This window comes from Triturus cristatus, chromosome 11 (assembly GCF_964204655.1).
Source record: "Triturus cristatus chromosome 11, aTriCri1.1, whole genome shotgun sequence".
NCBI lineage: Eukaryota > Metazoa > Chordata > Amphibia > Caudata > Salamandridae > Triturus > Triturus cristatus.
The window spans coordinates 520,191,602-520,213,575 of NC_140594.1; the positions used below are offsets into that span (position 1 = coordinate 520,191,602).

The 21,974-nt window shown below is 49.6% G+C and overlaps 2 protein-coding genes across 2 annotated transcripts in view; both read right to left on the reverse strand.

Annotated features, from left to right (window-relative positions):
• LOC146784501 (zinc metalloproteinase-disintegrin-like VLAIP-B) overlaps positions 1–21,974 on the reverse strand; it is a 3,966,015-nt gene that overhangs the window by 3,881,319 nt on the left and 62,722 nt on the right. The window lies entirely within an intron of this gene.
• LOC146784503 (uncharacterized) lies at positions 4,714–7,538 on the reverse strand. The gene is made up of 3 exons (XM_085635108.1): positions 7,412–7,538; positions 5,573–5,805; positions 4,714–5,093 (listed from the first exon to the last, which is right to left on the reverse strand). The coding sequence occupies exons 1-3, from the start codon at positions 7,471–7,473 to the stop codon at positions 4,714–4,716; spliced, it is 675 nt and encodes a 224-aa protein (XP_085491234.1). The 5' UTR covers positions 7,474–7,538.

Genomic DNA, 21,974 nt, shown 5'->3' on the forward strand with positions numbered 1-21,974 from the left:
ATCCCTGGCAAATAGGAGACACAGCCAGCAGCAAACACCATCACACAGCAACCACAGACACACTCACAACTCACCCATCACACAACTCACACACCATCAGCACCTCACCAAAAGCACTCACACATACAGCTAGCTAAACCAACACTAACCCACCCTCACACACACATCACTCACCACCACCACCCATCACCATGCCCCCAAAGAAGAATCCAAAGTTCACAGATAGTGAGTTAGAAGTCCTTGTAGACGAGATCATCAGAGTAGAGCCACATTTGTTTGGTACATTGGTCCAAAAGACCCCCATGTCACAGAAAACCAAGATGTGGGGCGAGGATTGTGGACAAGGTGAACGCACAAGCACCAGCAAGGCGCACAAAGGATGATATCCAGAACAGGTGGTATGACGTGCGCAGGAGGGTCAAGAAACTCATTGAGAAAGATCACGCCACGAGTCAGTGCACCGGCGGTGGCCCTCCTGCCAAACCAGTCTACTTCAGGACCTGGGAGGAGAAGGTGCGGGACATCCTACCACCAGAGAGAGTCCATGGTCTAACAGACATACCAGAGCCTGGTGAGTACACAAACAACATACCCAATATTGTGTGGCAAGGGGACAGTGAAACAATGCACCGCAAGCAAAGCCACAGTAACCAATAGATAATCATCCCAAGATGTGTATGCTAGTCAGACAAACACAATACCTGCCATCTCCTAGTGACTTGGAACTGTGTCATGACATGTACCAACCTACAAACAAATAGAGCAAGGCAATGGCACAAAGCCAAATAAACACTGCCAGTTTGCCACCACAAACACACTACCTCACAGTGCAGCTGACTGACAGGAAGAAATAGTGGGGATGCAGGTGAAGTGAGTGTATCCAAAAGCATGATGGGGTTTGTAGTCACAGATAATGCTCCCCATCCAAATTGGCCCATCAAGACCTCACTGAACCATGCCCACATCACAGGGAGTGGAAAATGTCTGATAAGATGGCTGACATTGGGTCCTGCTGTGGGGAGCACAAGGCCCTGGTAGGGGTTGTGTGCAAATCAGAAGCAGGACACCACTGACTGACATCATGAAAGACAACTTGCACGCCCTCCAAGGGAAGCATGTTTCATGGTGGGATGTCTGGCCGGGTGGGAAGGAGGACTGACAGCTCTGACCATACTTACCAACTCACACACAACTCACCGGGTAGAATGCATTGACCCACACCCCAGTGAAATATCAGCAAAAGATACCCCATACTGGGTGATGCTGTGTGAAGCACAGGGGCTCTCTTTGGACTTGTAGACAAACAAACACCAGGATTTCACAGTCAGCCATCTTGCCATTGCTGTCACACTCCCTCACAGGGAAGCAGAGTCAAGAGGGAGGAAGTATGGGCATGCTGTAAAGGGGGGTATAGCCAAGAGCATGATCGGAGTTGCAGTCACAGACAATCCCCACCCATCCACATGGCCCATCAAGCTCACACTGAACCATGCTCTCCTCATAAGGAATGGGAATGGACTGAAAAGATGTCTGACACTGGGCTCTGTTGTGGGGAGCCCAAGGCCCTGCTGGGAACAGGGCAACAACAAACACCAGGACGTCACAGTCAGCCATCTTGCCATTGCTGTCGCACTCCCTCACAGGGAAGCAGAGTCCAGAGGAAGGAAGTATGGGCATGCTGGGAAGGGGGGTGTAGCCAAGAGCATGATGGGAGTTGCAGTCACAGACAATCCCCACCCACCCACATGACCCACCAAGCTCACACTGAACCATGCTCCCCTCACAGGGAGTGGGAAGGGACTGTCAAGATGTCTGACACTGGGCCTGAGAAATGATGTGGCTGACAATCACACATATGCACTGACCAAACAAAACCCGGTCGCACACACAGCCAGTGCAACCATATGTTCTAAATCATTATCTGGGGATGCAGTGTCCAGGGGTGCCCCCTGGCCGGGCAGGGGAAGTGTGTCTTGCAGATGACAAATGTGGAGAGCCATATATATGGTACATTGTACATAACACACAGGAATTCACATATACATCAATGACAGGGGACATCTGACAGTGAATGGAATGGACACACCAATATAGCCGACACCATAGCATGGTCACATTCACACTCGGTGCTGTTGTGACCTGCATTCCACACCTACATCGTGCTGAAACATAGGCATCCTTCACACAACACACCACTCACTGACATAGACACTGTAGACACAAGGTCAAACATGGACAGCATTGGAGGAGACATGCTAGTTACAGCAGCCAAACTGCAACACACACACCACTGGCCCTCACTGTCATGAGCATTGAAAAGCCAGAGTGCTACCTTGCCCAATCCATGTCACCATGGAGAACATTGACAAGTCAAATCACATATGCACGTACAAAACTCAGCACCAGACTCATTAACGATGGTGACATCACCACTTGTATGAAATGAGATAGGCACTAGGCACACTGGAAGAAAACACTTCCTCCAAAGAGATCACAGGCATACCGGACTGTGACCATGGCGTACCAATACACCAATGTGGCACCCAAAGACTAGCAAACTCCGCTACCACACATGTCCCAATAGTACAACATATCCCCAGTGGAATAGCACGTATGACCTTGTTAAAGCTCACATGTGTACAGGGAGGACACCTGTGTCAGCAACGTGATGGCACTTGAGTAGCAATGATCATGTACAGACAAATGTTTCTTCATGGCTGGGCAATGTGCTACAACAATATCAATCTCTGTCCGTGACAAGCCGGAAGAAAGAAGTGTACAGGCAGGCATCCATTCGTACAGTAGAATATGTCATGTTTGTGAACCATTGATGCCTGTAGAAACATAACTTACATTGTGTGTCTCTTCCAAACACAGGTGGTGTTGGGGACCCAGCACCAAATGAAGAGTATTCACAGTGCCAGACTCTGGTGTACACTGAGCTCTCTGGTTTGACTCTGTCTCTGTCCTCTTCGGATGACAACGACCAACCTGGCCCCTCCGGTGTGAGTCATCATGCAGCACCAACATCTACACCCCCTGTACCCACGCCTCCACCATCTGGAAACCAACAGGGCACTCCCGCCAACACAAACAGATCAAGGCCACTGAACACCCACAGCACAGGGACACAGGACCCCCCGGAAGCTACAGCAAACACCACCAGCAATACCACCCAAGGGGTCCCAGTGTCACCTGTGTGGCCCGCCGCTGGTCCTGCCCGTGTGGATAGGGGTGCTGGGAGGGGTGGGAGGCAGAGGGCGAGCCTTGCAGAGGGGTCTGGACTGCATGATGACCCCCAACTGGCACACATCATAGATGCGTACCAGGATAGCACCGGAGGATTTGGGCAGGTAGAGGGGATCCTCAAGGGCATACAACAGGAGCAGGCTGCCCACCATGCCCGCCTGGAGGCAAAGTGGGATGCCCTTACTGCGGTGCATCGGGACATACTCCAATGCCTCCGTCAGATCAGCATAAACCTGTGCACACCTCCCTGTGTCGCCACAACATCTGTTGCAACACCATCTGCCAGCGCCACAGGGAGGGAGGAAGACTCTGGCGGAGAGTCCCCTGCACTGCAGAGGCCTTCACCTGAGGATCCCCCCCACAAGAAGAAGAGGGGTCGTCCGAAGAAGGACATGTGAGGCAGATTTCCCAGCACATCCCCCAGGACTTCTAAACCTGTTCTGGACAATGTTCTTTGTGCGCAACCCGTTCACCTTATTCAAACGCACACAACCCGCCCACATGACATGGAGGGTTCATGTTGGTCCAATGTAGCAGATGACTGTGGACTTTACTCTGGACATTTCATCTACTAGCACTTCCAACTCTAATGTGAACTTACCCACCATCCTGTGCACTTTGCTCACACATGTCCGAAAATAAACTCACCAGTACACCATACTTGCCTCTGTTGTGATTCCAACTTGTCATGTGTCATGGAGATGTCAATCTGCTAAACAACACAGTGCATGCCAAATACTGCAACAATGTGACCACTGTTAGGTGAGTCTGGTGATGTGACACATGTGAGGGAGACACACCACTACGGCAACACAACACATACTCACCATGGCCATGTTACTCATCCCACACAATGATGTTGACCTGAAACACATTGGTATGCACAGACACAACACCTATCCATGGTCAGTGGTAACAAGTCCACAGGTGAGGTAAGCAAATGCCACTCAGATGTGGGAAGACAGACAATGCACCTAACAAAGCATAGCACAGGTTCATTACACATCAGCAACATTTTTATTCCACAATAGTTGCAAGGCAATTGTACGTTACGGTGGACGCACGGTCACAGAGTGTCTGAGAATTGAAGTCCAGGTTTGTGTGGCACATCACTTGATGGCAATTGACTACTCCCACACTGGTGTTGGATTCTGGGTGTTGGGGGTTAGTGTTGACCAAACAACAGGCAAAGTACCCTGGGAAGGACAGACACAAGACACAGTCAAAAGCACAGCAGAACAGGAGAGAAATGCAATACACATGGACAAGACATGTCACAAGAAACCTACACAGAAACAAGTAAGCAGTACTACCCTATTGTGGAGTACACACCACCTGAATGTACACATCACTGAAGGCATCCAGTCAAGTGGCACACAGACACACTCAGGACAGCAACAGAGCAGCCACAACACATTTCAGGCTAACTCCAAACATTGACATAACAACCGTGGAAACTCATATTCATGTGAAGAAGTTGTTGGTGAGCTGTGAGCAGACGTCACCCTCATCCTCATCATCACTGGCTTCGTGGCCCAGGCCGGGATCCTCCACAGGTGGCGGAGGTAGGTTATCATCATCCTGGATGAGAGGCACCTTCTTCCGCACTGCCATGTTGTGTAGCATGCAGCATACAAGGATAATTTTGCACACCTTTGCAGGCTCATATGAGAGGGCCCCTCCGGTCTTGTCCAGGCAGCGAAAGCGGCTTTTCAGGAGGCCTAATGTCTGCTCAATCACCCTCCTGCTCCGACCATGTGCCTCATTGTAGCGCATCTCGGCTGGTGTCACAGGGTTCCTGAGGGGTGTCAGCAAACACGGCATGTTGGGGTATCCGGAGTCACCTACACAAAAAAGAATGAACAAGTAGCTGAGTTTTGTAGGAGTGCGGAATACAACATTGCCAAACACACAATGGTAAACAGTCAGTACACACCGACAAGCCAGGCACGCTGATCTGGCATCTGTGACATCAGCGTTGCAATGCGACTACTCCTCATTATGTAGGCATTGTGCACAGAACCAGGGGACCGTGCACACACATGTGTGATACACATGTCTGCAAGACATACCACCAGAGCATTGATCGAGTGGCAATGTTTCCTGTTCAGGTATGCCTGATCATGTGCCTGTGGTGGTATCAGGGCCACATTTGTACCATCAATAGATCCAATGACGTTCGGCATCCTCCCCCGTGTATAGAAGGCATCCTTTATTTCAGGGAGTTTAGCTGGGCTAGGGAACTTGATGTACAGGTCAAGGAAATGCAACATCCCCTCTAAGACATCGCGTAGCACACAAGTAAACATAGTTTGACACATACCTCCTGCTGTAGCCACAGTGTACTGGAAGGTACCAGTAGCAAAGGAGTGCAGGGCTGCCATCACCTTCACCTCGGGGGTCAGTGCTGTAGGGTATGTCCGGCCAGGTAGCAGATGTGGCGCCATCTGCTCCGCCAACTCCTCAATTAGTGGCCTGGTGAAGCGGTACCGTCGGATGCAGTCGCGTTCCTGCATGGTTTCAAGGTCTGGGAACGGTCGATGGACAGCTGGTGTCCTGCAGAACAGAGATGAACAAAGGAAGATTGTTGGTTCATTCACCCATGTGGCCATGACCAGGCTCAATATCACATGATACATCATGACATTACACAATGTACTGAGGTGTGTGCTGTTGGGCATGGACACATATGTCACCTACATGACCATCACCTCACATCTCAATTCCACATGTCCACATAAGTCCCATGTAGTGCAATGGCCAATCATTGGGCTGTGTCACCCGACCTGTGTACTGCGGTGATGTTACAAACACACACCACAGTGCAAGTGAGGCCTGATGTCTCCCAGGCATCACAGATCTTTGCCATGCAGATACCCAAGGTCCCTGTATTGCCACATCAACACTGGCATGGACATGGTGTATCATGTACACACCACAAGGCAAGCGCGAGTCCCACAGATTGTGGCCACTGTTGTCCCTGCAGGCCCTACATGTACGTCCCTTAGACACACACACACCATCAAGGTTGCTGCATATACCACATGGATGTGGAGACTGTCTCCCATTGGGCACATTTGATCATCCACATCTGAGACACAACATGCACACAGACTGTGGGTGCACATCTGAATTGGGGCTACAGGTCTCATTGTGACGTACATGCCATCACCCCCAGGACTCAGGGTGTATGTGACATGTCCTAAACATATCCAACCTGCAACTGTGTCCATGACTCATGCCCATTACTGTACAGTGGTAATGGGCACAACACACAAAGGATTATGCCCCCATGAACACGTGCACAGCCTGGGAGTGGCTGAACAAAAGTGCCACACAACAAACCAAATGTTGCCCCCCGACCAACACACAGGGAATGCAGCATTACATGCCATGGGACACTGTGTGGCCAATACAGTAGTATGGTAGGTGTGCAAATGTGTCCCTGGCAAGTAATTGTGTGTTGAAGACGTCAAATAGTCACACCAATGATGTCCGACGCGGGTGACAATGCGTATATATTGCACGGATCATGACCGAGCCGTGCGTACACTTTGTCATTGACTGCAATGGGGTCCGACAAGGGTGACAGTGCGTACGCATTGCACGGATCATGAGCGAGCCGTGCGTACGCTTTTTCATTGACTGCAATGAGGTCCGTAGCAGGTGACAATGCGTACGCATTGCACGGATTATGCCCGAGCCGTGCGTACGCTTAGTCATTAACTGCAATAAGGTCCGACGCGAGTGACTATCATGCATGCGCGTCGGGCAGGCATGGTCCGAGACAGGCGTACGCCTTGGCCATTGAATCGTATGGAGACGGGTGCATGTGTATTTTCAAACTACGCGTTGTACAGTCAGTTGACCGAGCCGGGCGCACCCATTGGCTCTGGACTGTCATGGAGACGTATGCGGATTCAAAACTTGTACGAGTTGTGCGCTGGAAATTCAGTTGGATGCCTACAACAATGTTGCAATTCCTAGGGTTTTATGAAGGTGAAGATTGGAACGATGCGGAAGACGTGTACGAGTCGTACATTTAAATGGATTGGCCAGATTCATAGAATGCAACCGTGTTGGACCTATCACTGGGGACACATGGCACAGAGTCTGCCTCTGCAGCACAGATATAAGGCTGGCTGGCCCCCAGGGAACTCACCTGCCTGCACTACATGCTACTGGACCACATCCCTGCTGCCACTGCTGCTGTCTCTGCATCATCTGGCTCCTGCTATGGCACGTACTCTGGAGAGGGCCCCAGCCTTCACTGAGGAGGAGAACCAGGCCCTGCTGTACGGGCTCCTTCCACAGTACAGCAAGCTGTATGGGAAACCAGGGGAGCAGGTGAGTGTGCAGTCCACTGCCTTCCGAATTATGCATATTGTCTGATTAGCAGTACTAGCAGTGTGTACACCAGTGGCAAGCATTCTCACAGAGTACTTTCATCCCCCAAAGTGTGTAGGTACATTTAATGAACATGTGTTCTGCTGCTTAAGTGCATTTGTGCTTGCTTAAACTTCCCAGGCATTGCTAACATGTCAGACATGCAAGTTATTTGTCCTTTTCCATGGTTGAACTACCTGTGTAACTCATTTCCCTTTGTGATGATGACATGTATATCCAAATGTGTGCAGCACAAATATGGGGCATGTGTGTTAATGTACTTTTAACTTTGTCATCCTCCAGGTTGATGCCCACCAGAAGCAGGAGATATGGCTGACCATCGCCCGGGCAGTTAGTTCGGTGGGGGGTCTACAAGCGCCGGATCCGCAACTGCCAGAAGAGGGGGCTGGACTCGGAGGTTCACAAGAGTCCAGCTGAAGCTATCACCTCCTCACAGGAGGGGCGGACACCGGACCCTGCCACCCACATGCTCCGGATACTGGCAGTGGTCTTCCCGGACCTGGATAGGCAGCTGAAGGCCAGACAGCAGCAAGGAGGGGGTAAGTCCATGCCTAATCTGTGTAATATGTCTGACATGCTAATTGCAGTCTTTTGGCCTGGTCACACTTCCACATTAGGTAGGTCTTGTAGTCCAATACTCATGTCCCTCAATTGTGTGATGCACCCTCCTCATTTGTTACACATGTGTGGCCCCTACAGTCTGTTGCTTGTGTCACTATGGCACTGTGTCCCTCCAGTCAGCTATGCTTCAGCTTCCGGACAGCATCTGTTCCCGTGACTCTGTTGTGTGTTTCATGGGCGGGTCAATTGTTTACCCAATGTTTGGGATCTGAAATGTGATCTGTGTGTGCCCTTGATATGTGTTCCAATTGCTTGTCTGACTCTCCACATGTGGTATTTCAAACAAAACCATGCAGCAGGGGACTCCAATTTGTGGGCCTCAGGAGTATGTATATAAATTATGTCACACTTGCTTAGCCACATGACTACTGTCCAGGGCCAAACACTGTTTCACGTAGACCTGGGCAGTCATGCCTACTCAAGGGCATTTACAATCACTCTGTTATCCCACTCCTGTGCATCAACTTACAGGTTGTGCTTAGTGACATGTGCCTTCAGGTGTCTGCCTATGTGTCATTATGGTGTGGCTTCCTGTTGCGTACAACTGGGGTGTCCATGATTTTGAGGGTCAGCAGGACATCTGAGATGTGACTGTGAGAGACAAGACCTGTGTGACATATAGGTGTGTGATCATCTGACAGCGCACAATGGTGTATGCAACTGTGCACTTCAGGCAGCTGGGTTACATGCACAGCAGACTGTGATGTGCTAATGTACTGAGAGTTGTGTTCGCAGAGACTCATATGTCTGATTTGCATGATGTGGGGTCTTCTGGGTCCTGGATATGTTGTTTGCAGGGGATGGGCAAGTGCACTTGTCATCTGCAGAGTTTGCTTTAACCCTGAGCTATAATTGTGACACAGTGCATACTGTTGCTGTCTGGATGCCCTGCCCCTGTGACAGGAGACAGTGTTGACTGACTTTCCAGGCATGCCGGTGCCATGGCATTTAACTTGCTACAAGTGATCCTGTATTGTGTTCAAGTGTGCACCATGCACCCCAGTGTGGCATTGACTATCAGGACATGAGAACATCATAGTGTGTGTTGCTGGCATGCATCACAAGCATGTGAAATGAGTCTCTGCCCATACTCAGTGGCAAGAGATGTGCTCTGTGTATTGTGACATACTCCTACATGTTCACTTGCATGTCCAACAAATGTGTGGGCGGTGCATGTCGGCACATTGGGGTATTAGCATCCAACATGCAACAGACATATGGGTGCAAGTCCAGAAGGGATATGTGTGCCATGGTTGATAGTGAGAATGACAATTGGCTTATTCTAAACAGTGTTGGCCCTTTGAGCAGTGTTCAGCTGATGATGCCAGGCCTTGCCCTATGATGTGCTGTTATGTACTCACTGTGGTGTGTGCAGTCAGTGCAGGTGACTGATGTTTTTCTCTTTCTTCCTATTTCTATCCAGATACATCCACGGCCACAGGAGGGGACAGCTCCACGGACCAGGAGGAGCCACAGAGCCTGACTGGGACAGAAGGCAAGGAGTCGGGATGACCCAGTGGCACGGAGGGGGAGTGGAGCCACACCGAGGAGTCCTCAGCACCATCCACCCCAGCTGAGGGCCACAGCAGCTCTGAGGATGACTCCCTTGTGGAGGCGGGTGTCAGCAGCCACCAAACCCCAGCTAGTGAGGCTGTCCCCGCCACCGCCCCCACCACCACCATCACCACCCTCCCATCCCAGAGGTCCGTGGCGGCTCCCGTGTTCGCGAGCATGTCTCCTTTGTGCCAGGCACCGTACCCCCTGCCCCCGTGTCCCCTGCTGCCCTGAGTGAGGAGTCTGTGGACTTACTTAGACAGATCCATGTACGGCAGACATCGATGCTGAGTGTCCTCCATGCACACACCAGTCTGTTGACGCAACTGGTGTCGTTCATGGAGGGCATTTCATCGGGCATGTCTGCCCTACAGAGGACCAATCAGTCCGTGGCCTCCTCCCTGACGGCAGCAGTATCCCTCCTCCAACAGTCCCGCACCCCTCCTACCCCTGAGCTACCCACGAATCCTAGCAGCCTACCTGTCTCAAGCAAACACACACCTGCACATTCTTACAAAGCCACAGACACGGGCAGCACACAAACACCCAAACCAAGGGCTAGACGTGCACACAAGCAAGCGCACAGGACTGATACCACCCTCACAGGGGATGGTTTGCAGTCACACACACAAGCTTCCACAACCACTCCGCAGTCCTCCGAAACCTCTCCTTCCCAGTCCCCTTCCCTTGCCTTACCTGCAACCCCATCTCCACAGAAGCTCTTCCTCTGTGATCTTGGCCTCTTCCCAATGACCCAGAAGATCCAGACTACAAGGGGAAGAGGAAGTCCCCACACACAGACGGGAGTGTCCCTCACACCCGGACACCCTCCCCCAGGCGCAGTCAGACTGAGGCCCCCACCCGCAAATCCCCCCCGGAGCTGGATGAGCAAGACCCCACCCCCGCCATGCACCTACAAGACGAAGTCTCCGTCCTCCATCCACCAGGCCACCACTCCAGAGGTTCCCCGCCACACCCTGCCCCGGGTTCCCCCACCCACAGATACACCATCCCCAAAATGCTGAGTCCCTCCCCCCCTACCACTTGCTCCTCCACACCCGGTCAGACAGTTAGTGCCACTGATGTGGGGACCGTGATCCCCCCCCGTCCTGCCGACCTCACCTGAACCCCATTCCGCTCACATGGATGTAGACACTGCAGTGGAGTCCACGACCACCCCGTCTGACTTGGGCACTGCAGTGAGGACCCAATCCACTCCATCTGACCTGCCCACTGAAGTTGTGCTGGCAGCCACCCCATCTGACTTGTGCCCCACAGTTGTGACTGCACCCACCACTTCAGTCAGCTCCACTGCAGTTGCCAGTGACTCTCCTGCATCCACCACCCCTTCACTGCCTCCTTCTGCTGCGCCCTGATCCTGTCCCTGCGGTGCCTGGCCTGTCCCCATGTGTGCCCCTCCGAGGGGATGTCCCCTGTCCTTAGCAGTGCAGGCAAGCAACGTGTGACAGTTGTCACTCAAGTTCACTCCGTGTCATTTGATTGGACTGGCCATTGGCCTTTTGTTTGAACGAACGTTTAAATGTTCATATGCTGAATAAAGCTTTTTCTTTATCCTTGTGAACTTGATTTAGCTGTACATTAGGTTGATGATGTTTAGCATGACCTCGCAGTTCTAATGCTGGATTTACAATGTTGAATACTGAGGTGTTGATGTGAGGTACTCCATGTGTTCCATGAGATATGTATCCTATTCTGGTCGGTATCCATGTCATCCTTTGCAGCTAACTGGGTGTGTGTGACGATCAACAATTTGTGGACATCTCTGTGAACATTTCATTTGCATGGTCACATCTGTGTCTTGCACCCATGCACATATGATGTGCTTCCCATTGTCCAATTTGTATATTTCCCTGACTTTGGGCGCATCACCACTGGACCTACAGGTGTGGGCATCATTGGTATAGGAGCAACTGGGTCCTCTGTGCAACTTGCTGTACATATGTGTTGAGTATGTGCAGATGACTTAGGGGAGACTCACGTACCCAGGCTGTTGTGGCCAGAGCCTTCATTGTGTGGTAACTGATGGCTGACTGACCAAGTGTTCTGCTGACATGAGTGAGACGTGCTGTGACTATGTATGGCACAGCTGGGCTTCCACAGGAGTTCGGTCCCCTAAAGTAAGTGTGTTGTTTGCCGGGGCCCATGGTGTGTGTTGTGTGAGCATGTGTGTGTGTGTCCACATCCCTTTTCATACACAGGAAGTGTTCCCTTGATATGTTCCTGTTTATGCTTGCTGAGTGGTACTGTGTTCATCCCACAACTTTGCCATGGGCTACCAGATGTGTGGGTGCATGACACACTACTGTTAATTGGTGGTTCATCATTGGGATTTGTCAGTTCTGAGTGGTGATGATGATGATGATGATGTCAGACGCAGATGGGAAACAGTCAGGGGTCCTCAAGGCACTTGTTTGTTCGCAATATCATGTAGTTGTCCCTAGGTGATACCTTTCAGTGATTGAGATGTGTATGTGTGTGACTGCTCCAACTTGTCCGGTTCAGGGCTGCAATGTTTGCAGGTGTCAGCATGTGTGCCTTGTGGTTCGCCTTGGCTTCTGCATTGTCCTGGGACTGTGGCAGGTATTCAGAAGGTTATGTGAGCTTTGACGTCATGGCCATGTACCGCATACTGTGCAGTATGTCTGTCATTCACCAGGTTTGTAAACTGTCCTTGTGTGATGAGTCTGTGCACCTTAGTTCCTCCCAACATTCCTGTGTTTGTCATGGGTGCATGTGCAATGTCACCTGTCCATGTGGGCTTCACAGATGCACATTGTTGCAGTTCAGAGTGTGTGGTGTTGAGGGTGGACTGATGTAAATGTTTGCATGGATGGGCCCCTAGCTCTCGTTTGTCCATGGATGACGGGCCATACTGAGTGATTTGTGTTTGTGTAGATGTGATGTACGTTTGTGGCACAGGACACATGTCTGGGTTTCAGTTTGTACGACATCTACCTTAGTCATCACAGTGGAGGTGTCATGCATGCTTGTGTCACCCCAATGTCTGTTCCCTGGGAGTAGTGCTGTTGTGTGTCAGTCTCTTGCTGTGTTAGTTTGTGTTCATTCCAGCTTGTGTCACATGTGTCTTTTGTGCTCCCTCTCATCTCACAATGCCTAATTGCCCACTAAGGGGGTCCCAATGATGGTTTACTTTTGTATGGCACTGTGTCCACATCTGTGTGACTGTGGTTCAGACCCCCTCATGTGTTGTGTAGTTGCCTGGGGATACTGAGACAGACACACACATGGTGTGTCAGATGTGCAGTGTGAGGTTGCCTGTTTGTGTTTGTGCATCTGCATCAGTGCATTGGTATTGCTGTTGTGGGCCATTGTCTGGATGCTGTTTTTGTGATTTACCCTGCTGTCCCTGTGAGTCATATCACGTCATTCTGCACATTCAGCCTGGTTGTTAGGTGCAATTGCTGGCATGGAATGGGAGTTTGTGAGCTGACAGCTACAGTCTCCACAGGTTGTTTTGATTGGTGTGTCTATTTTCGAGATGTGTATATGCTTTGTGATGGTCACTTCTGCTTTTGTGTCAATGTACACTGTATGCATTGTCAGCCCCCATGTGTGGTGCTTGTCTGCACATGGCCGAGAGTATGTTTTGTTTTCACAGCACTGTTAGCCTCACCACATCTCTGTGGGTATGGGACACAACCACTACTTTGCCCCAAAAGTGTTTCATGTGTTGGGACCGGGAATCATACATGCTGTTTGGCATTTGCAGCTTTGACCATGATGACAATTACCTTTTGGTCACTGTGATGAGGGGGGTTTAGACCCCATCACCACAATTCTCGACATTTTCTGCAGATTGGAACCCCACACTTAACGTTTGTTCTACACAGTGAGAGGGTGTTATTGTTACATTGACACAGTGCTATTGTGATGCTTGCCTTGTGTAGGCCACACTCATTTTTTGGTCACACATGTGCTGGTAGTTACATTGTATGTTCAAAGTCATAATCACTGTTGTGGGCATTTGTCACAGACTGCACACTGGTGTCATGATGTAGGGGGGATGTATTTTGCTGACATACCTAATGTTGGAGTATGATGGATGTGTGGCGCATCACCCATCCTATGGGTTGGGGTGGCAGTAGTGCTGGGCAACAGGTACCCTATGGGTGGGGGTGGCCGGGGTGATGGGCAACAGGTCCCCTCTGGGTGGTGGTGGCAGGGGTGATGGGCAACATAAGCCCTATGAGTGGGGGTGGCAGGGGTGATGGGCAACATGTGGGTGGGGTGGCAGGAGTGATGGGCAACATAAGCCCAATGAGTGGGGATGGCAATAGTGCTGGGCAACAGGTCCCCTGTGGGTGGGGGTGGCAGGGGTGATGGGCAACAGGTCCCCTATGGGTGGGGGTGGCAGGAATGATGGGCAAGAGGTCCCCTAGGGGTGGGGGTGGCAGGAGAGATGAGCAACAGGTCCCCTATGGGTGGGGGTGGCAGTAGTGAAGGGCAACATTAGCCCTATGAGTGGGGGTGGCAGGGGTAATGGGCAACAGGACCCCTATGGGTGGGGGTGGCAGGGGTGATGGGCAACATAAGCCCTATGAGTGGGGGTGGCAGGAGAGATGGGCAACAGGTCCCCTATGGGTGGGGGTGGCAGGAATGATGGGCAACAGGTCCCCTATGGGTGGGGGTGGCAGTAGTGAAGGGCAGCATAAGCCCTATGAGTGGGGGTGGCAGGGGCGATGGGCAACAGGTCCCCTTTGAGTGGGGGTGACAGGGGTGATGGGCAACAAAAGACCTATGGGTGGGGGTGGTAGTGGTGCTGGCCATACAACCCCTATGGTGGGCTGTTAGTGGCCAGGATGTGGATCCCCTGTGTGTGTGTGCCATTTTGCGTGTATGTGTCGTTTGTTTGTGTGGTAGGTGTCTGACTTACCGTTTGCGCCGTCCGCGTCTGTTCCTGATCCGGTCATAGATGTAGAGTACTGGTATGACCTGCGCGATGGGATTCATGATGTGTTCGTCTCGTACACGCTGCTTGTTGCTCCGTCTCGTACCTGTTGCAAGCTGGTCCGTCTCGTAGCCGTGGATTGAGTTGTGGCGCGAATCGTAGCTGATATGCTTCTTTTCCGGATGCCGTGACGTGCCGTACGTGGCGACCCGTCCGGCGCGTAGGAAGTACGCATCGTACTTGTCAGGGCGGAAACTATGGATACTGCTTCCGGGCGACTCGGTTCAGCGTTAGGAGTTATGGCTCAGACGGAGAATGAAGCTTGAATCACAGCCTACGTGTCGGTCGGGTTTTTGGCAGTTATGCGCATCGTACTTCATCAACAGGATGGACCGGCTACGGGTACGTGTCGGTCGCAAGGTAAGGCTACGAACAGCTCTCGGAGAGCTGTCCAACCCGGATCGGAATCGACCCCTCTGTGTTTGAAAATACCACTTTTAGAACGTAGGTATTTTCTTGCCTAACCATTCGAGCCTGCCTCTGCTAGGTTGTGTATTGCATGTCTGGTTTGTGAGTGACAGGGACTGGGGAGGCTTTAGGAGACAGGGTGAGTCAGCACAAGGCTGAATATACCCATCTGCATTGGAAGTGGTGGGAGGAGTAGTACCTGGGCCTGAATAGAGCTGTGCCTGCCTTTCACAATGCTGGCTCCACCTCCTGTGGTGCGTCTGATGACCTTGGCACAAACTGACAAAGGAAGAAGGTGTCCACTGGCAGAATGCACCCAGAACTGGTTTGGACTAAGTACAGGACCCTCTGCCTTCAGAGAACAAAGAGAATAGTAGTATAAATATGGGGGCCCAGACCCCAAGACTTTAGATCACTTCTGGGAAAACAAGACGAACCTTTGCAAAGGAGAAGAACCAAGGAAGCTGCAGGAGTTTGGACTGCCCCTCTGCCAGTGTGCTGTTTGCTGGGTTGGCATGCAGTGATTTCTTGATTGCCATGAAAAGGAGAAGGAACTTTTAAGGAACTTCTATTATCTTGCAAAATATTTTTCCAAGGGCTTGAATTTGAGCTTGCCTCCAAACTGAAGTCTCAGGGATACAAAAGACTTCACCCCTTCTGTTTGCCTGCACATGGAATTTGCTGTTCTAGCTGCTACAGCGGAAATTGCAATTCCTGCGCCGGCAAGCGACGCCGTACTCTGCATCGAAGCCGTGAGCGCTACTTCGACTTACAACGTAGACCTGACGCCGGCCGCCGTGCCACATAGACGCCAGCGAGAGACATCGTAACCTGCCATATGCCTTGAGCACTGCTCCGACTTGCGACGTAGGCCCGGCACCTGCTGCTTTGCCGTATCGACTCCGAAGCCGACATCCGCGAGGAGCCGATCCTCGACGTGGGAGGTCAAGAATCCATCGACATCGTGACATCGTACGGAACCGTGGTTTCGGCGCCATCGTGACATCACCTCCTCTCCGGTAAGGAACCAATACCTCCCCTGCTTTGCGCAAACATCAAGGACCCAATGCATCGCCCCCCGAAGCAAGGAACGGACGCCGCACAGCGCCAACAACACCGCATCTCCCCGACGCAGTGAGCGGTCTTTGTTTTTCGCATTTCCAAGGTAATGTTCTGTGTGGGTCTGTTTTGACTCCAGGCCCGACGCCGCGCACCTCTCAGTCGGCGCCGTACTTCGGGATTTCTTTGACTTTGATGTCGTGATAACGCCAGTTGGGGTTATCTGTTGCAAAGACTGTTTTTAAGTGAATTTCTTATTTTTGAACTACCTCTACCATCTTGAAGTATTATTTTCGATTAGAGTATTGTGGATTTTTGTCGTTTGTGGTCTTGTGTTAAGTCTATATAAAGAATACTTATTTTTATAAAACCTGTGTGATGTCCATCTGTAGTGTTTGCACTGTATTGCTGTATGTGTTCACAAATGCTTTACACACTGCCTCTGAGATAAGCTTGTCTGCTCATGCCAAGCTCCCAAGGGGGTGAGCAGGGGTTATCCAGGAGTGTAATCCCCTTTCCCTGACTTGGTCAAAGGTGCAAGCCATTGCCAACTAGAGACCCCAGTTCTAACAGACATCAATCTACAGGGGCCTCTGACCCGCTTGCGCACTGATGTGAGCCATTGGCGGACCCTCCCACTGACACTCCTGGGACGAGCAGCTCTTTTAAAAATTCTTGCACTGCCTCGCTTTTTATACGCACTGCAAAATACCCTTTAAGGTCCCTGATGCGTATTTTACAAGCACCGAAAGTGCAGTGTGCACCCTGCTGTGGGACAGGAGGGCACCACTTATCGCAATGCAGAAACTAAGGGGGGGGGGTGATATTATGGCGGGATCGCCATACTGGATCTTAAACTATACTACTGGGCATCCCAGCTGACTGTAATCAATCACTGGGTCCATGGTCCACAAACTGAGCCAAGCCTTCAGATAGATAGCTGGCTAAAGGGACAGGGTGGATATCGTAGAGTCCTTTACACGAACCACAAACACCTGCACTTAACGGGTCCTACAGCCAGAACTATAGAAATTTGGCATTTAGTTACAAAAAAGATGGGATGTCATAAGAAAATCACAAAGGTAACACCCCACTCCGGCAATCAGAGTGGCCTGGTAGATAGAGCATTTGTCCAGGATTTGATAAATGGGATCTAATCGGCACCTCAGCAGTAGGGGACATGTGGAATAAACAGGCATTGTTACCATTTGCTGAACTACAAAAAGAGTATTAATTAGTGCAGTCCCAAACCTTCAGATATCTGCAGATCAGTCACGCCCTTTAAGCAACGATGCCTGTGGGGGGCCCACTATCCGAAGCTTCCCCTCTAGAAGCTAGATTGCTACTAGACCCTATGCCCAAGAAAGCCATATCTCTAACATATAAAAAGTTGTTTAACAATCGACCGGATCAGTTAGCACAACTTAGGCAGCAATGGGAGGTGGACGTGGGAGAATTAGAAGACAAAGATTGTCAAGACGCGCTCCCTCCCCCCGGTAAATCGCCATCCCCATGAGACTAAAGCTGATACAACTTAAAACATTGCACAAAGTCTACCTAGCAGCAAGAGTCCTGTTAAAAATAGAGAGGAGAACAGACGCACATTGCCTCTGACACTGTTCCTAGGAAGGAACTTTCTTTCATATGATGTGGGAATGTACGGTCATCCAAATATACTGGGACGAAATTACATCTAGAATGGAAACTGTGGGGGGGGGGGAAACCTAACGTCTCCCCAAGGCTCTGTTTATTAAATATATGGGAGGCCACGGATCTAACTCAAACCGAACAATCCTGGGTGTCACTGGGGTGGGCTCTTGCTAAAAGGAACATAGCACAAAAATTGGGCGTTGGTGAACCGCCATTAATAAGAAGATGGGAGGTTGACATGGACAGTGCCATGATAGCAGATTTGACCATAATTTACAACGTAATACACCTCCTCTCTAACAGAGACTCTAATGCAAGGGGCAGCCAAGATGATTTACCCATATCTTAAGATCCCCCACTCAACACTTGAGAGAGATTCGGCCCAAAAGACAAGGAGTATAAAATATCCCAAAAGCCTCTCAAATAATGCAAGAAAAAAATGCAAACAACCTTCTCAAACATCTTCCAGAAATACTAATAACCGATACTTACCACAGCATGATCAATGGCAACACGAAACCTGACCGCATTTTCTACTGTAAATGCCCTGCAAAATGGAGGAACATCTTCCTTCTATACCTTCAAATTGCAAAAACTACCAATATTCCCTATGGTACTAAACTCACCACTACCCCTACCCAAAATTATATTTGCATATCAATCTTCAGTATGGGGAACATACTAATTCAAGCAACAGACCATCACCTCTCCATCTTTGACAGACAGTTCCCATCACTCTTCGCTTCTCTAACCCAACCAGATCCATCTCCCCTCCCACACTCCTCCCCTACACCCTAGTATGTTTGCCAAGAACCTATTAACTTACAGGACTCCACCGCCATACTAAGAACCACTGCCACTACCCCTGACGCAAGCCAGTCAAGTGAGCTCCAGTCATATCCCCACTACACCCTACACACCAATGACTTCATCAAAACACAGTCCCATATCACTCACAGTAGGTACAAGAACACCAGTCCCAATTTAAGAACGTTCAACACTGAGCACCACTCATAAACATATCCCAGACTCCCGTTGCTGAATCCACCCAGCCCATTAAACCCTCCACATTTCCTACCACGATGTCACCTCCCTCCCCTCAATCAGTGATACTTCACCTACTTTAGACTCAGAAACTGCCATTTGCCAACCTACTCAAGAAATAGGCAACCTCCCCGACACTATCACCATGTTTCTGGCCGATTTGAACAGTAACTTGATTTTCTAGCTAAAGACCTCTCCATAGTAAAAATTACCTTGTGATCTAGGCCAAGCTAACACTCAACTCTGCCCAGAGAACTTCGAATTAGACTCCCTTACAAGTTCTCCAACAGTCCGCTTTCTCACTGACCATAACTCCATCCACACGAGCCACATCTCCTACAGAGCACTCAACTCCCTATCCTCAACAGAAGTGGAACGACTCAGTGAGTCATACAACTCAAATTCCCCCCAATCAGACACCAAGCCTGCATCCAGATCCCAGTTATCATTAGCACAATTAGAATCCCTTGACCTAGCATATCCCCCAGACCTCCCACTCAATACACCATCATCCAAACACTGTGCTATGCTAAAAATAACCATTGCTCTCTAACTTGTATGCCCATAAACTTCTGATCAGCAGCGACACATTCCACAGATATTGCTGAGACCTTACTTGCGGAGGAAATCGACATTGCTTTCTTTAGGGAAACCTGGCTTAACGAACACTTAACCTCAGCAATAGACCTGTTCACTTCACCTTCGAATTTCTCGGAGTAGAAATCAAAACTTAAGGCACCACTCCTACCAAACTCCACACCATCTATTACCAATCTGGTGATCGCACACTCTTCACCGAGGAACTTACTGACCTAATAACTCAATTCTCACTAACTGGCTCCAATGATGTGCTCCTGGGCAACTTCAATCTACACTGGAACAGCACAGAAAACCCCACAACTTGCAACCGTAATAACTTACTGGAAATCAACTATCTCAAGCAACTCTGTAATGAATTGACCCACAATAAAGGCTCGACTCTGGATGCGATAATTACTAGAAGTAAGCTTGTTTCCCTCCCTGTCGATAGATCAGAACACCATCAAATTCTCTTCATTCTCAAACTAGACCGCACATCCTTCCCAGCACAATCCAGCAAACCCAAGCATTGTGCTAGGAACATCCAGCATGTCCCATAAATGGAGCTAGAATCCAGGATCGATGCTAAAATGCATTCACAATCTCTTCTTCAAACCATTGATGAACTCACTGCCCACTATAAATCATCAATGACCAATGTTCTTAGCCAGGTTGCACCACTCAAACTGAAGAGATCGAGAAAAATCCAATCTAGATCCTGGTTCAACTTAGACCTTAACAATGAAAAAAGATAACTTAGACAGACCGAAAGGTTATGGAAACAGGACCCCTCACTGGCGAATCTCACACTCCTAAGATCCGAACAGCTCTCCTACAAGAAACACATTTTCAGGGAATAAGCCACTTTCTTTCATAATCAACTTGACTGTGCGAAGAACTGACCTAAGGAGCTCAACATAACATAACGCAAATTACACTTACATCCCTACAAAAAACAATAACTACCACTAAACGCTGCGAAGAAATAGTTAATTTCCTCGCTGACAAACTTGTCAAAACCGAACGATCCCTCACCCTTCACAATATCCTGACATTTCAACCGGCTCCACAGACACACTAGTCAACACGGAAACTCTCCCTCAGGACCGGACTAGAGACCGGAATGACACTACAAATAACTAATTTCCTCAACTGAAGAATAATGCTAAATGGTCAGAATTCAAACTTATGACAGAAGGTGAAATTTTCCAAATTATTGCCAAGCTGAAGTCCACTTCCCACTTTACCGATCCACTCCCTTCATCTTAGTTCAAAATCTCAACCATATTATCACCCAGTTCTAGACCAAAATCATCTATGCTTCTCTTTCATCAGGCCGTGTCCTGGAGTCCCTCCAACTCGGCCAAGTCCCCTCAATTCTTAAAAAAAACCTGGGGCTGACCCAAACAACGTCAATAACTTTAGACCCATTACCAATCTTCCTTTCCCAGCTAAAACGTTGGAAAAGTGTGTTCTACTTCAACTCAACCAACACATAGAAGAATTCAGCCTCCAAGAAACCTTCCAATCAGGATTCAGGAAAGGATGTAGCATGAAACTGCTATGCTCAATATAACCGACAACATTTACGGTGCCTTAGATGAAGGCGACTCCTGCCTTCTAATCCTATTCTATCTATCAGCAGCATTTAATACCGTACATCACTCAGCTTTACTTGAGACACTCCAGAACCATATTGGTATAAATGGCACAGTCCTTAGATGGTTCACATCCTATCTTCAACATCACTCCCAGCAAATAAAAATCCACAGATGTCTCTCAAAGACCGCGACAGTACCTCAGGGCGTACCTCAAGGTTCCATCCTCTTGCCAGCCCTTTTCAATCTATATTTTCATGTAACCTATCATAATTTTACTAAATCAAGCTGGTATCAAATATCACCTATATGCCAATGACACTCAACTCTACTACAGAATAAAATCAACCGGCAACATCCAACATATTAATGCCACACTAACTAAGATTCAAACTTGGCTAAATACCAACACCCTTAAGCTGAACCCCAACAAGACTGAACTTCTACTCTTCTCCCCAGAGAGCAATCACCCTACCCATCCAAGAATGGCTCAAAAACCTGGACGCACTAAATAGTCCTATTTCACCGTCCAACTCCGCTAAATCCTTGGGTATCACCCTAGACATAAATCTGTGCCATCCTTACAGGAACCCCCAAAATCCACCATGAGCCCCGAAGTAAAACCTTCAATTGCGACTGCCAAACTCGTCACAGGAACCAAACAGTGCATCTACGAGACAGCATGTATCACCCACAAAGCCCTACATACTAAAACCCCCAAATGTGTAGAATCTTAACAATCGAGAGCAGGAAAGGCCAGGCTCTGAGAAGATCCAACTCGCTTCTTCACATACCTCTCAAACTTAAAAAGAAAT

Coding starts and splice junctions, on each gene's coding strand:
- LOC146784503 (XM_085635108.1), bottom strand. CDS start 7,473: ATGATGCAGAGACAGCAGCAGTGGCAGCAGGGATGTGGTCCAGTAGCA. Junction 5,806..7,411: donor GTAGCATGTAGTGCAGGCAG/GTGAGTTCCCTG, acceptor TCTGTTCTGCAG/GACACCAGCTGTCCATCGAC. Junction 5,094..5,572: donor CACTGTGGCTACAGCAGGAG/GTATGTGTCAAA, acceptor TTTTTTGTGTAG/GTGACTCCGGATACCCCAAC.